General features: G+C 47.3%; 2 protein-coding genes across 11 annotated transcripts in view; one reads left to right on the forward strand and one right to left on the reverse strand.

Moving 5' to 3' along the window:
- Positions 1–1,556: 1,556 nt before the first annotated feature.
- Positions 1,557–9,988, reverse strand: NUDT13 (nudix hydrolase 13). Of its 4 annotated transcripts, XM_035538890.2 has the most exons (9): positions 9,863–9,988; positions 8,224–8,335; positions 7,727–7,866; positions 7,019–7,126; positions 6,541–6,647; positions 5,683–5,808; positions 5,417–5,528; positions 4,646–4,800; positions 1,557–4,084 (listed from the first exon to the last, which is right to left on the reverse strand). In XM_035538890.2, the coding sequence occupies exons 2-9, from the start codon at positions 8,304–8,306 to the stop codon at positions 3,890–3,892; spliced, it is 1,026 nt and encodes a 341-aa protein (XP_035394783.1). In that variant the 5' UTR covers positions 8,307–8,335; positions 9,863–9,988; the 3' UTR covers positions 1,557–3,889. The 4 variants fall into 4 exon arrangements, with proteins under 4 accessions (XP_035394783.1, XP_035394794.1, XP_035394800.1 ...); XM_035538901.2 differs by lacking the exon at positions 7,019–7,126; XM_035538907.2 differs by lacking the exons at positions 7,727–7,866; positions 9,863–9,988 and adding an exon at positions 7,919–8,052 and having other exon boundaries at positions 8,224–8,307.
- Positions 9,989–11,872: 1,884 nt separating this feature from the next.
- Positions 11,873–14,851, forward strand: part of P4HA1 (prolyl 4-hydroxylase subunit alpha 1) — a 36,832-nt gene continuing 33,853 nt past the window's right edge. For 2 of the 7 annotated variants that reach the window (XM_050711987.1, XM_050711988.1), the window contains exon 1: positions 14,434–14,505. The gene's annotated coding sequence lies outside the window, so the exon portion shown is untranslated. Of the gene's footprint in view, positions 11,983–12,151; positions 12,241–12,945; positions 13,048–13,962; positions 14,049–14,356; positions 14,506–14,851 lie in introns of those variants that run through there. The other 5 variants (XM_035538849.2, XM_035538831.2, XM_050711986.1 and 2 more) reach the window with 5 other exon arrangements.

Raw genomic sequence — 14,851 nt, forward strand, 5'->3', positions numbered from 1 at the left:
ACCATGAATTGTCAAATACCTGCACGAGGACCAGTGGGGAAGGATGCTCCATCTGCGTTCTCTGTTCCCGTGCTGCTACTGCTCTCCCTGTGAGGAAGCTGGGGAGGCTTTGTGCTTCTGTTCCCGTGGCCTTTCTCTTATTTGAGGCAGCTGATGCTCCCTCCAGTGTCTCCATGTGATGATGATTCTGGATCTCACTGAGAGAATGCATCTGATTGTCTACAAAATACCGCTGGTGGGTCTTAAAGAAAGTGCAAGTGACACCGTTTCTAGATGAGCAGCCTGGACTCTGTTTAACAGAAGTAGGTTTGGCAGTGTTCGGTCATGCCCAGGTGTGTGCATTGTTGCATGAATGACAGCTGGCACCATTTTTTCCCTTACACGGATGTGTGCCATCTGTTCCTAAGCTGAAGAGTGAACAAGTTCGAAATGGAAGCTGAAGGCTGGGGCAGCTGAATTCACTTCAGCAGGGCTTCAAACTGAAGCACAGAAATGCCATTTGTGTATTTACAAGTTGTTCTGACAACCTGTCCCTTGCAGCTGCCAGAGTTGAGCTGCTCATGGTAACTTGAAAAACGGTTGCCTGAAAAATGACTTCAACATGGCCCTTTTGTCAGGGTGTTCCATTAAGGGCTGCTGTCCTCTCAGGCTGAACACTAGATTCAGCATGTGTCCCTCGTGTCTCAGAGCATGCTTTAAGGTGAGCTCATTTCTTGATATAAGAGCTTCCTCCCCGACCTCCAGTGCTGTCTGCCGTTCACAGTGGATGAGTAACCCTCCTGGCAGGAAATTGTGAACTTTCCGTGCAGCAGCGGGGCACCCAAGGTGATGGGAGAGCATGTGTTAAGCGAAGCAAATAATCTCAGCCCTCATCGTAACCAGGTAGGATTTTTTGAGCTCCCTCAGTCAGAGGTAGACAAGAGGTGTCCTGTGGCTTGGTTACTGTAATCCTCTGCTGGCACCTGTTGGAGGTGAACATAACTTTTATGCCCTGCTGCTGTAGGTCAGTAGGCAGGAATGCTGCTCTGAACCTGCCTGTGTTTCTGAAACACTGTTTAAAAAAAACGCCTTGTAATGAAGCAGATCAGTGGTATTTTCTATCTGCCCATGTATCCTGCTGACTGGGAATAACACCATGTAAACAACTGGGGAGCAACGTGAAGGGCCACAGGGCGACTGCTTTTTAATGCTAGCTCTTGCTCTAAGTTCAAGTCCCTGCACTCTCTGAAAGCCACAGTGTTTCTGTGATTGATATAAGTTAATTGTCCCCAGTGAGGATTCATTTAACAGATGTGTTTTTGAGAGAGTTATGTTGCTACATCCCTTTTGCCTGCTTGACATCTTTTACAGGGAAAATCCCTGTTGTGTTTTGTTGCAGAAGCATCTGTCAGGAATTGCCTCTTCCTTTTTCCAGGTCACCTCCCTTTAGGGTGCGTGTTCTGTCTTGACTGCAGTGAGTATTGCTAGGTTTGTGAGGCAAATTCAAGCGAGAACAATGTCTCTCTGATCTTGTTTTTCTGTCCTGTTCTTAACTGTATATTGCCTAAATTCACTCCTGCTTTCTTAACATCAGGAATAGAAGCCACCATTGATTGTTTCATGCCTAAGTCAAAAGGATATGGGTTAAAGATTTTTTTTTAAAAGCAGATTAAAACATAAGGCCCTTTAAATGGTATGGTAGGAATGTTGCTTTGGAGTTGTGCTTGCTCTACAAAAATGTATAAAAGTAGATTGAAAAGATTTATTGACTGAAGTGATTTATTGAAAATCTAAAGGAACATACAGACATTTAAAGATGAATTTTAAAAGGTGAGTCAGAAGTAAATGCTTTTCCTCTAACAGGAACAAAAGAGGTTGATGAAATCAGAAAAAGCCTGGTATAGTCAGAATATGAGTAGAGCTGCAACTCTTAGAGCTCTACTCAAGCGTGTGGGTATCTGGCAGCCTCAAATCTACAAATACATACTGTAAATTAGAAAAACAGCCGCATACTCACCAAGTTCAGATTGCTGCAGAATTCATACAGGCATTCCTCCTCTCTCTCACGTGTACTACTTTTTGACGCTTTTACTTTTCAGTCCTCTTTCTGCCACAGAGAGCAGATCACAGGATATTCAAAAAGTACTGAGCACATCATCAACATGTTTGTTGTAAGCTGGAAGCAAGCCTGGGCCACATTATTGAATGCATAGAGGGAGTTGGGAGGCCAGTAAGAAGAACTAGGAAGGGGCATGAGAAGCTGGAATATCCTGCTGGCTCGTATCTAACTCTTCAATATTTTCACTGCAGACAAGGGGAAGAAAGGAGTGAGGCTGAAAACGCAAATGGCACATTCCAGAGATGACAGAGGAAGAGAGAAATGATGGGGGGTTAAACTGGTGAGATGGAAGAGAAAGCAGGAGGAACTACCACAAAGAGAGGAGGCGAGATAAATTTCAAAGGAAACTGGAGGCAGGAGAGCTGCAGTTAAGTTCAGAGGTGTGGGGGTGTGTGTGGAGTGTCTGGTTGGGTTGGAGGGGAGGCATAAGCAGTGCCTTTGTGTACCAGACTACACTCCCACTGGGATGAATGCCAAATCTGCCAAACGTGAAAAACATGCTCTGACACGGGTCTTCTATTGCTGAGAGTTAGTAGGGGTGGAAAAGCTGTTTGCACGTGCCACCATGGCCTGAGAGAAGCCCCTCCCAACCTCCTGAAGTAAGATTAACCTGAGGAAACGAAACGTGTCTGAACTGTGTGAGACAGTCTTTTTACTTATTGTTCAGATGTCAGGACTCCAAATTTTTTACAATGCTCAAGAAAGTCCTTGACCTGCAATAGATCCTAGTGCCGGCAGACAGCGATACAGCCCTGTTTCCCCTTCAAGTATTTGTACCGATGGCTTTGCAGTCTTGGCATTTGAGCAGTGGCCAAGCGAGCAGGAAGGACTGTCAGCCTGAAACAGCAGCAGATCCCTCCATCTGCCTCTTTTACTAGGCTTTCCTTTCCCAGGCTCTCTCTTTGTCACTCTCTCTCCCTTCAGAGAAGCGATACTTCTTTATTAGTAAAACAAGAGCAGTTCTCCAGGCAAGCCCCAGATTTTTGGCACAGGATAAGAGGCACTTGGCCTTTCGGGATTTTGTTTCTGTTGGAAGTGCAGTCTTCCTTGCAGCAGTTCCTCTCAGCGTTATTTGGGTTCTAACGTGCTCGTAGGTTGATTTGCTCTTCCACTCTCTACCACCAGGTAGCTCTGTTCTCTCTTCCTCAGGATGGAAGTATCACGCTGTGCCTTACTGGTAGGGAAAATGGTGTCTCCACAAGTATTTTTAGTTGCTCAGACAAACCATCAAAGTAGGAGTCTGCTTAACATTTGCAAAAAATTAACATGTTTTATACAAAACTGGAAGAATTGATGGGAAGGGGAACAGAAGAAAGGGAGAGCGTTGAGGCAGTGGCTTTTCTATTGTTTTTTTTGATTGTCATTCCATATACATGTGAACACTGAAAGGCCACTCTCCCTTAATATAGGAAAATTGTGGGTTCAACTATCCACCCAAGAGTTCCAGATGGATAAACTGGAGGAAAAGGGGACGTAACTGCCAGGGGCTTACTGTTCTCCTGATTGCTGGGCAACACCTGCAGCAGATGACACTAAGTTTTGTGCTTTGGGACTGAGAATTTTATTGCATATTTACTGCAAGTCATGGGATCTCCAAGGTCCAGCGTACAAGGAGTTGCCCGGAGACGACCAGTTTAGAAATGGCTTTGTACGTCTGTGTATCCAAGTGTAAGACTGCCATCAGTCTGGTGCTACCCCCACCGTAAGACACTGTCTTCAGTAGCTTTGGAAGCTTTTACATAAAGCTTTTATAATTCTGGCAGAGTCACAGACTTGATGAAGTCTTTACACCTAGGTCGGCCGGGAGGTCTGCTGTTTAACCCACTCGTTGATCAGCTTGTGAGCAATGGCCTGCTTGGGAGGAAACCAGGGTAAAAAACTACCGTCGTCTTGCTTTGAAGATGTGTGATCTCTCTTGAGCCCCTCCAAGACTTCCTCCAGGCCAAACCAACGGGCTTCTTCCAGTTCCAGGCTGTTCATACTGATCTGGAAAGAATTAGGAGAGTGCCAGTTCCTTAAATCAGCTTTAAATGTGGGCAGCAGTGCCTTGTTCTTGCACCCACAAAGATCCCAAGCTAGAATGCCTGGAGTGCTTAATCCACGCCTGAATTAAGTGTTGATGCCAACCCAGGGCAGGACGTGACTATTGGTTTCCTTAGGGAAGCCACAAATCAGTTAGCCCTATTCCATCGTGGCACTGGCCTGCAAAGGACCAATGAGCACAGTAATTAATGTAGCAGAAGCTGCTTTTTTTTTATAGCAAATGTGTTATTAATACTAGACTGTGCCTCCTCTGCAAAGTTCAGAGGAAAAAAACATAGGGACGCTGTGCTCTGTGCTTGTATATACAGTGACCTGTGCCAAACCTTGTGTGTTGCAACAGAAGACGTGATGATTTTCAAGTCTCGTATTCACTTGTAGAAAGCTAACTGAAAACAGCACTTTTAGAGGCTCTGATGCTCTCCAAACTAAAGTCTGTGCACCAAACTAGATTTTGCTGTATAAGGTGGGTAGTGAAATGCTTCAGGGGAATCCGAGCCTGCTCACCTCAGTCTGCTTTCCCCCCACCAACGCATGACAGGCTATCATTAAGCAGCTGCTGGGAAAGGGCCAGTGCTGGGAGGCCGAGTAGCGGAAGGACTGCACCTCCAGGCCCACCTCTTCGGCCACCTCCCGCCGCAGTGCCTCCTCCACACTTTCACCTGGAAGCAACCACAGGTAGGTGAGGACAGCCTGGCCTCAGGGCAGCAAACTGTGGCAAGAAGATGTAAATAGGCTCCTTTCTCAGGTGTTCCAGCCCTGGCTGTTCGAGCAGGAGCTCTGATTGTGCTGACCTGGGAACGCCTGCCATCAAGATGCTCGATTAAATCAACCATGCTTACCTCCCTTAACCAGAGGCATCAGACACACTTTTGGTTCTGTCTGTATGCATCTGGTGGACAGAACATTGCTGCCCCTCTTCATCATTTCCCTTTTTAAGCCATCTTCCCTCCTAAGAGGTCTGAGTTTCTTTCTTTTCTGAGCCAGAGACACAAAATAGGCTAAGAAGTATCTGGGGGCTTTAACCTGGGGAGTCTATTACCTGAATATACTACCATGGGCTACAGCAACTGATACATACCCGTAATTCTCCTGTTCTCTTCAGATGTATACAGCTATTTTGAACTCTGAGTAACAACACTGATTCAGTATTTTTTCCCCCTGGTATCACCTCTGTGCCCTTCCTCCTTTGTCAACAGGCCTTCGGTTGATGTCCCACGGTTCTGCCCCACACCCTGCACGTCTGAGGCTACCGCAGTGGATGAGAGCCCACCTTACCCAGGTCACAGAAGCCTGACAGAGCGGTGTACATCCCCTGAGGGAACGAGGGCTGTCGTGTAAGGAGGCACCGGCTGCCATCAGACACCAGGGTGATAACCACTGGAGACATCTAGAAAATGCATCAAAATGCAGAGGAAGAAGTTCAGACCAAACAACTAAGTGCCAGTGGTTCCTTTTCCTAGCTCCACGAGTGTCCAACTACCTGGAAAGAAATCCTGCTGCCTTGTACAGATTCCTCTCCGTACAACTGCTCAGGTGCTTACCTGTGGATAGTAAGTTATTCCACTGGCATGGCAGACTCGCTTGCTGCCAGCTATGTTTTTCTGAGTGGGCTGCCCAGTTTTGCTACAGTACTGGTGGGACTCGTGCCACCGGAGAAGGGCCTGGGCCTGTGAACACCAAGAGAAATACAAATTTACACCTGGAGCAGTCTCCCTGAGTGACTGTCTTTTCCCCATCATGCTGTTATATGGATAAATTCTGATTACGTCTGGAAGTCTACAAAAGGTAAACAAGATGTGGGCACTGCTTTGAAAAATGGCAGGTTTTGGAATCGGTGTTTCACGTTTATTGCTTTAGCATCCAAATTTCAGCAGGTCAAGGGAAGGTGGGGGAAGAGTTGTTCCTTATTGGGATGTAATGGGAGTAGTTGAGTTTCACACACAGGGCTTTTCTTAGGGCTTCCAAACATAGGGCATCTGGATAGGAACTCACAGGTTGTAAGTGAGCAGTTTTAAAAGAGCAGCTCTGAGAGAAGACCTGTAAGGCTGTTCTTGGAATTCAGTTTGCCAAGACGACTACAGAAAAACTGGGTACAAAGTGGGATTGCTGTGACTGCTGCTGCTGAGATCAGTACGTTTCATGCTGGGCATACAGCAGGTTGATGCTAGGTGGCTAATTTCTGCAGTCGTTTTTAAACGTCTTGTCTGTGTCTCTTCCCGTTGCAGCTTACTTTTGGGACAGCAAATTTGGGAGAATTGCTATAATTTTTAGTGCCTACTGAAAACACATAGTAGGTACCTCCACAGTACGTATTGAATCATGGAACAATATAGGAGACAAGGAAATGTTAGAAATCACTTCAAAAAGGTTAAAATAATAATAGTAATTCTGTACTGTACCGAGGCCAGCAAAGGAGAATCCTTCACATCCACTACAAAGAGAGCCTTTCGTAAGTCAGTGAACGATCCCTGAAGTTCAGACTCAATGACTGATTTTTCCAAGGCTCCTGCTTAAAAAACAACAACAAATCTCTGATCTCATAAACTGCAGTTCTTATCCCAATTTTACGCCCTTCATTGTTCCGGTGTACAATTTCTGGAAGTTCCCATGGAAGTGACATCACCTCAGTGGTAACACATGCCCAAATGTTAAGTGACCTGCAAACAGCCCACCTTTACTAACGCGCACACAGGGACAGCAGGGCAGCTTTGTGGCTCTCAACCACCGTGCTCACAGCAGCTCCTGCAGAGACTCGACTGAGTTCTCTTGAGCAGTAAATATTGACCCAGCGTGGAAAAAGGATGCTGCCTCAGCAGCACTTTCATCTCAGTGCATCAAATGTGATGCCAACGCAGGTCGAAGAGGAGTCATCCCAACCTAAATCCAGGGCAAAGTGTGGTACATGCTCGTCTGAACAGCCGATCAGCACTGATTTTTCTATCCACTGTTCAGTCTCTTTCAATTTCTCGAGGATCCTTTTCATCTCTAAACAGCAAGAGAAAGGGGAAGAAAAAGCTGTAAGGAAAGCGAATTTGTGCAAACATGATGCTCTTTCTGCATCTCTCACGTGAGAGAGGTGCCAGAGAAATTGTCCCACACCAAAGGAGACTGGAAGCCTGGCTTTCTCCTTAGTTGTTTGTATCTTTTGACCGTGTTAAATTAAAGATGCAAATGTTTTAATGCTTGGGGAACAGCTTTCCATTCTGTTTCTCTCCTACAGCAGCTGATACCTTTCTCTCAAAACTTCTTCCTGCTTAGCTGGTAAAACCTTGCTGCTTGTTTTCTTCCCAGCTCTTTCTCTTCAGAAGTTGCAGTCCCAAATATTTAAAGTGGGTAATCTCAAACCAGATCACGCATGTATTGATACTGTGTGTATGTGAAGGGCATGAGCTCATGTCCACATGCTAAGGTTTTAACTCTAAATAGCCTTTAGTTGTTAACAAATAGCATGCTGCATATAATGGGCTCTTCCATGCACATCTTGATAGATTTTCAACCCCATGTCAGGTATTGCTTATTGCACATGAGCCTGTCTCGTTTGAGCTGCGTGATCCAGGAGACGTCTCTTTCTGGACTCCTGCTTACCTGCCGCACTGAGCTGTGGTAGCAAATATTTCTTCCCAACCTTCTGCAAGAAGGGTGAGAGATTGTGAAAGAGGTAGAAAGTTCCTGAGGTCTGGGCTTGTCTACAAAAGCCATCATCTTCCTTTAGCTCATTTAAGTATCTGCAGTGAGAAAAGAATGGGGAAGATGAATTCAAGATCGTGCTGAGATTACCTGTGCTGCACTTATTTGGACGCATTTACTTCAGGCAGAGCAGACGGTATGGATTTTGTCTTCTGCAAGCTTCTAGGGTGTTTGACAGCTGGATCTACTCTTTGGTGGCCTGTAGCTTCCAGCAAAGGTGCTACCTGGCAAAAAATACTGCATTTCCTACTAGGTAGGACAGCAAGCATAGGCAGTCATTGAACTGTTACAAGATAAACCCCTGGGTTAGATTTAGGTAGGGCTGCTTGTGACAGTGGACAGGAGTGCCAAACGCTGGTCTTCTCAGTGTAAACAAGAATTAGGTGAGAACTTACCTCATTTTTTTAACGTAGGTAGAATGAAACCTGCAGAAGAGAGAGGAAGCTCTTCTGTACACTGCTTGATAAATCGCAGCCATGACCAATGCCCACAGGCAGCTGTCTCTGCCTAAAAAGAGAAGCACAGAATAGAAACTGTGGCCCTGCAAAGTTGCATTTGGTTTAAAAGCAGCAACAACCCAATGCCACCAGAAATCTCCCGCTTACAGTGTCTGCAGAACGCTAGTATTTGCTTTCTTAAATGCTTTTTAAAATGATCACTTTGGTCTTAGTCTCTAGTCACAAATCAAACCCAGTTCCAGCACTTTTTAAGATTAATTCCGAGATACCTCGGTTTGTTGCCATCTGTGAGTGTGCACAGAAGGTCTTAGGGTGCTGTAAGATGAGGTTAAGTATTCCTATCCTCAACTCCTGTACCGGTGGGATAAAGAGCAGCGAAAGTAGCTGCTCTCTTGTTTGTTTCCTACGCAGTTGTAATGGCCTCGATCCAATTGAACATCCTATTGCAGCAAACAGTAGGGCTGTGGGAAAGGCAGCAATGCCAGAAGAGAATGAAAGACAAAATATCAGCTGCGGAAAAGAATTCCTGGAGCTAGACGAGAGACAGCAGTCGCAGCTGAATTGGATCATCTCCAACTGTCAATGCTTTTTGTGCCAAAGGATCCTACCACATTTTCAGCTCAGGCAGTCACAGACTGCAGTTTGAACTCAGCGTCAGGATGTCAGAAAACAGCCAGAAATGCTTCCATCTCTAGCACTCATCTGAAATAAAAGTGAACTATGATTCACAATCCTTAACAATTATTTTGGATATTTTGCTTTTCAACCACAGGTCTCGAGGCCCTGGAAGGAGGAGGAAGTTACGTTTGGTTCGTTTCACAGACTGAGACATGTAAGCCGTGCCAAGGAAGAGCCTGCGAGTCCTTCCCTTCAGTAAGGTCAGTGATGGCTCCCAGGCCTGCCCGCTGCCCGAGCAGAGGCTCCTGTCAGTAAGGGGAGGCAGCTTCTGTACCCAGCGGCATGGAGAGGAGAGGTGATGTCACGTTGCCTCATGGCTTCCGACATCTCTGCCCCAGATGTCTCTCTCCCACTGGTGTGGTCCCCACCAGGACGGTCCCTGGGGAGGCAGGCCTGCTGTAAAAGCCTCTGGGAGAGCAGCGTCCCCGCAGTGGGAGCTTGGCACGCCGCCCCGGATCGGGCAGACGCATGCGAGGGCCGCAGCTGTCACAGAGACCGCGCCTGAAGCTGCTTTGTGGCGGGGCGATTACGTGTCCGTGATTTCTCCACCCCCGCGTCTTGCATAGCCTAGTTTGCGAAAACCTCCAGCGCTACATGCAGCCAGTGTTGTATCGAGGGGGAGTTTACAAACAGCTCTGTACTTTGCTCTGGAATGGGCAAGAGGAAAGGCTTGTACCTGGAAGGGTGAAATGCAGCACACGCACAGCTTTAACCCCTTCCTTTCTCAGACACACGCTGCCAGATTTGGGTAAGGATCATTGAAAACTCAGAAGGTAAAAACTCGATCTGAGGAGGCCAGCCCAAACTTCCCTGTCGTGCCTGTAAATCTCATCTATCTTGTACAGCTGGCAGGAGGTGCATCTAGGTCTGTCATTTCCCAAGCATTTTTCCAACTTACTGCGCTCTGTGCAGAAGGTGTGCTACCTCCAGCAGCAGGAAACCACTCCGAAAGTCCCCCGCTGACCTCAGTTTGAAGCACTGCTCCTACAGCAAACAGAGGAGCAGCTGTCTTGCTGAGTTGCTCTTCCCCCCGGGGGAGCTCTGGGAAATGTAGTTCTGCGCGGGCTGCTCAGAAACCCTTGACACAGCTAGGTGGCTGACGGGTGCCTGCTCCGGATTCTGATCAGCTCCCAGAGCTAGTGAGACTGAGAGTAAACTCTGTTTTTCACAGCTGCATTTTGTCGAACAGAAGTTATTACGAGAACAATGCTACTGCAGTAATTTGAGCTGTTCTTACAGAGCACGGGAGTTCGTTCCTTTTAGTTCTGTTAGTTTCTTTTTCTTCTTCTCTTCCCCCCCCTTTTTTTTTCCCTCAAGCTTCTCTGTTTTTTAGAGAAGCTTCTCTGTTTTTTAAGAGCATTGTATAAAGCTGACGACCATATGTCCTCAAACAGGAAAATATGCCAAGAGCTGCATATATCTAAAGAATGGAGCTGTGAAGTGGTCAAGCACCCAAGCCTACAGGTGAATTTACAAGTGAATAGCTTTGATTAGAAAGTGCACTCTGCCAAGAGACATGTCAGAATAATGACAAATATTTTTCATGTCTTTAGAACTGAACAAACAAGATTTCTCTCGAGCGCTGAAAACGTTATTCTGGGTTGGAGCCTACCTGTGCCTATATTTAGCACAAAGAGAATTTTATAAACCTATAAATGTTTTCAGCACAGCCTTTTGCTTTTTGGTCATGAATTGAGACATTTTAATTGAGGGCTCAGGCCATGTAATTTGAGAGCAGAGCTTGTAAAAATAATGAGTGGAGTATGCAGGGAAATACCACCGTTGTTACCAGCATTACTTACAAGTTTAGGTTTAATTATGCTTGACTGCTATTTGTATGCTTCCTGAAACAGAGCAAGCCCAATTTTACTAATCCACTAGGCTAATTGGATTAATGGACAAACCACATCTTCCCTTAATAAGATAAAGGACTGAAGTATAATCTCTAAGGGAAGTATCCACCCTGCTGTTAAACAGATCTGTTGACCCTAATTGCCTGCAGAAAGGTTGCAAGAAGTGCTGGTTTTAGAGGGCAGCAGTTGGAGGTGGTACTTTGGACCTCAAATCTTGGGACAGCCTCTCAACCCTTTTCAGCCCAAGGCAACGGGTCGCTTGGAAGTGCACCTCTATCCGCAGCAAGGACGAAAGGCCAGAGCACGATGTTGCAGCGTAAAGACTCCCCCAAAGGTACTGCAGTGCTGTAGCCTTCCATTGCCATGTGCAGCTGACAGAAATCAAGGATTAGCCCAATCATGTATACCTGGCCTCTGTGCTGTGCTAGGACATGCAGAGAAAATTAGTCAGTTCTGTGACTGACGTGAGTGGTGGGAAGCCATGCAGTCTGAGAGAGATTCCTTGGAACTTTTCTAAGGGTCCATACACCAGCTTGTGATACCGCAATGCCAAATTAAATATTTCTGAAGCACGTAAGTAGGGCAGACAACGTCAAAATCGACAGAAGCTTTCTCTGTAGCCTGCGTACTGGCAAGCTGACCGAATTCAGTTCTGCTGGTTTCTTTTGTGTGTATTGTATGATAAGTAACTATCTGATCTTTCTTATAACCTGATTTTTTTGCATGGACCCCATTTAAGAAATTTGTATTACTGTATTCTATGATTTCTATTCATCACTTATTCTCATAAGTATTTAAGGAGCACAAACATTAGTTGTCACCTTAGCACTGAGTTTCTTCTTTGCAAGTGTTTCTGAGCAGGGCTCCAAGCTATGTAGATTACAGCTATAAACTGTCTGTGTTGTATTTGTCCCCTGCAGACATTAGGCTCCATGCTAGAAACAATCCTGTGAGTGACATGAAGGCCTGGCCATACAAATGCATCTCTGACAGCTTCCTGTAGCTTACTAATTTGAGCTTTGGCAGGCCACCAGAGGAAGCGAATCCCTGAGACTCGCCTGATGCAAGAAGAGCGAAGAAAAGGAGCAGGCAAGGAGGCCACAAGCAGTGGGAACAGATACTTGTTACATAGAGGAGGTTCCAAAACAGGCAAATCTTCACTCTGGTATCGCCAAGAGTCTTTTTTAATCTGGGTTTGTGATATACTTGTATTGGCATTAGCAGTTGGTAAAAGATTTTCAAGCCAAAGAAGTGGCTGGAAAATGTAATTCTAACCTAATAACGGTTACACTAGCAATCTTGCTTTTTCTTGCTGTTCTGTTTTGTCTCTCCAGCTGCCCTCAATAAGCAGAAACAAGCATCAGAATTGCTACCAGCTGACTCTTGCACAACAACTGTTAATTGCTTTAAGTACCTAAAACTGGTAAGCTCACATTGAAAACTTATGGTCAAGCCACAAGAAACCTCTTGGTAAAAAATATTTCTTTTTTTAGGAAGAGGCCAAGGAAAGACAAGCCACTTCTTTAAAGAGAAAGTTAATGAGTAGTCTTTCCCTCTATCATTAAATTTTAGATGCAGACTAACCAAAACTGGCTTTGCTCTAAAATTAGACTTGTAGTCTATATTATGTATATAAGGGACTTCTGCAGCTTCTTATACTCAAGGTGGGGGGCTAAGAAGAGAGATACTGTTTAATTTCATACAGCTGATGACAGCCTGCGCTCCTAACACTCTACAGGTGTAGAGGGCACATTAACATCTGAGTAACCTTTTATAAAGATTTGCTCAGTTCAGCTTTTTGGGATCACTTGTATCTTTGTCTTCCTCCCTGCTTCTGCTGTTGGTTAGGGAAGGTCCTCAAACCCTGGCCAAAAAACACAATTGTATTTTCTTTTTTGCACTGCACAACTGATGATATAAAATCTGCAGTTGGTAACTTAATTTTGTCAGCAGTGTAGTCTTTGGTTTTGACAGTGTTTGATGAATGTGCTTGGAAGTAGATGAGGCTCCCTCTGTTTCCAGAGGATAAACCTAAGTTGTCAATGCACTTGGAAAAGCGAAGCAGTACTGTGCTCTAAGTCGGTGTGATATAAAGATGACTCCCCTGTGTCTTAAACACTGCATGCAGGTCACAGCCCGGTGTCACCAGAAGGTTTCTGAAGAGCCGGAAAAGATTCAGAGAGGACAAGTGAGAACGAAGATGTGGCATGCTGCTGCAGTGAGAAGCTAGGTAGGCTCTGGTGCTGCAGCCTGCATGAGGGATAGATATCAACTGTTGCTGTCTCTTTCTGTGCAGGAACCTGGTTGATCAAATCTAAGACAGTGGAGCCAAGTTCCCAGGGAATAAATGGAGATGTTTTTCTGTGCCCTGGCTGGAGGGGCACAACTGCTAGGTGAAGGGTGGTGTGGGTGCAAACAGCTCTAGCTTGAGAGGAGGAGCGCTGTGCAGAGAACTCTGCTGAGGGTTTATAAATAGTTGGACCACATCAGGCTGAGAAAATCCCAGTTACAAGTGTTTGGAGGCTGTCAGCACTCTAGGCATCAGGGACTAAATAATGCTTTGCTGTGAGTCAGAGCAGTTGTGCTCTTAGGGGGTCTCTTGTGCCTCGTTCTTGTTCTAGAAGGATCTTTATTTTAGTACCCTTCAGCGTAGGACCCGCAGAGTGCTTCTGCAGGATTGCTCAGAAGAGGAAGCAGCATGCTGTTAGGCTTGCACTTGCAACAGGGGAGGCAGCTTTTGGCTGCATGCTGACAAATACAAGCAAGCCTGCTACTAAATGAGCTAATAAACTCGTGGCTGTTGTATTCCTCCAGTCTACCTTTTTAAATGCATCTGACTGGCGCAAAAGATGAGGGGAAGAGCAGTCAGTCTCACTAGGAGGAAGCTGAACGCCTCTACAGCGTGTTGGGTTTTGCCAAATCTCCAGAAGCTGCAGTTAAATCTCTGCCTAGCTATTATGGACTCTTTGGATAACAGGGCTTTAACTGGCTGCCTCAGCTCGAGGCTTGTATATCATCGCCGCGTTTCCTGCTAGTTGTAGGAGTTGTATTTCTGTTGGAAGGTGACCAGAACGAGCGGGAAGGAAGGTTTATTTTCTGATGGCTAGTTCCACTAACAACTGGCTTTCTTCCTGCTCTGGCACAGGGGCTGCGTGGATGCATCTGCAGCCACCTCTGGACAAGAAGTGACTGAATTCACGTACAGAGGGTGGCGTTTGTCAGTTGTGCCAGGTGTGTGCTACCTCCAACCCCCTGACAGCGGGGGTTTGCGCTTCAAGGGGTGCTGCTGAGGGGATGGGAGCTAACGCTTCATGTTGAGCTCTGGCAGCTCCTACAAAGCGGGCTGTGCCGGTGCGGCCCCAGCAGGACCCGCCATGAGGGAGAAGCCCCCTGCCCCTTGCCCCCTCACACGGGGCAGGTGCCTCAGCATCCCCCCCCCCGCAGGGGCTCGAGGCCCCCTCAGGCAGCTCCCGCCCAGCGCCACGGCGCCTGCGCACTGCGGCGGGCGGTGCTGTGACCGAGCTCACGTAGCGCGGGGCGGGGCGGGGCCGGGCGCGAGGCAGGGGGCGGGGCCTGCGCGCCTATAAAGCCGGCGGGCGGCCGCGAGGGGCGGTTAGCGACCGTTGGCTGCCGTTGGCGGTGCTTGCGCGGCAGCTGCCCGCCCCTCAGCGCCCGACCGCTCCCTCAGGTGAGGCCGCGCCGCCTTCCGTGGGCGCGGAGAGGGAGGAGGGGAGTGGGGCGATACGTGGCAGGCGCCCCGGTGTCCCGGCCCCTGCCAGCCGTTACGTAACGGGAGCCGGCGGCCTCCGGAGGGGGGCGGGAGGGCGCCGCCGGGCTGCCCCGGGGATGTGAGGGACGGGGGGCGGCTGAGGAGATCGTACGCCCCGGGGGAGTTTCCGTGTGTGGGGCAGGGCCCGAGCATGCCGTGCGTGGTAAGCGCCTACCGGGGGTAAAGCCGTGGTTGATTCTTCTCTCTCCGGCTTTGGGCCGCGGTGAGGCAGCTGCTGGGTGTCTGACTTGGGGTCCTGTACCCT

Source organism: Cygnus atratus, chromosome 7 (assembly GCF_013377495.2).
Source record: "Cygnus atratus isolate AKBS03 ecotype Queensland, Australia chromosome 7, CAtr_DNAZoo_HiC_assembly, whole genome shotgun sequence".
Taxonomy (NCBI): domain Eukaryota; kingdom Metazoa; phylum Chordata; class Aves; order Anseriformes; family Anatidae; genus Cygnus; species Cygnus atratus.

Excerpts from the sequence above, each read along its gene's own strand:
- NUDT13 (XM_035538890.2), bottom strand. The coding sequence starts at position 8,306 with ATGGCTGCGATTTATCAAGCAGTGTACAGAAGAGCTTCCTCTCTCTTC. Across the intron at positions 6,648-7,018 it reads ACACTTTGCCCTGGATTTAG|GAGCCTTGGAAAAATCAGTC; the intron begins GTTGGGATGACT and ends TTTTTTAAGCAG. Across the intron at positions 5,529-5,682 it reads GAATAACTTACTATCCACAG|ATGTCTCCAGTGGTTATCAC; the intron begins GTAAGCACCTGA and ends TGCATTTTCTAG.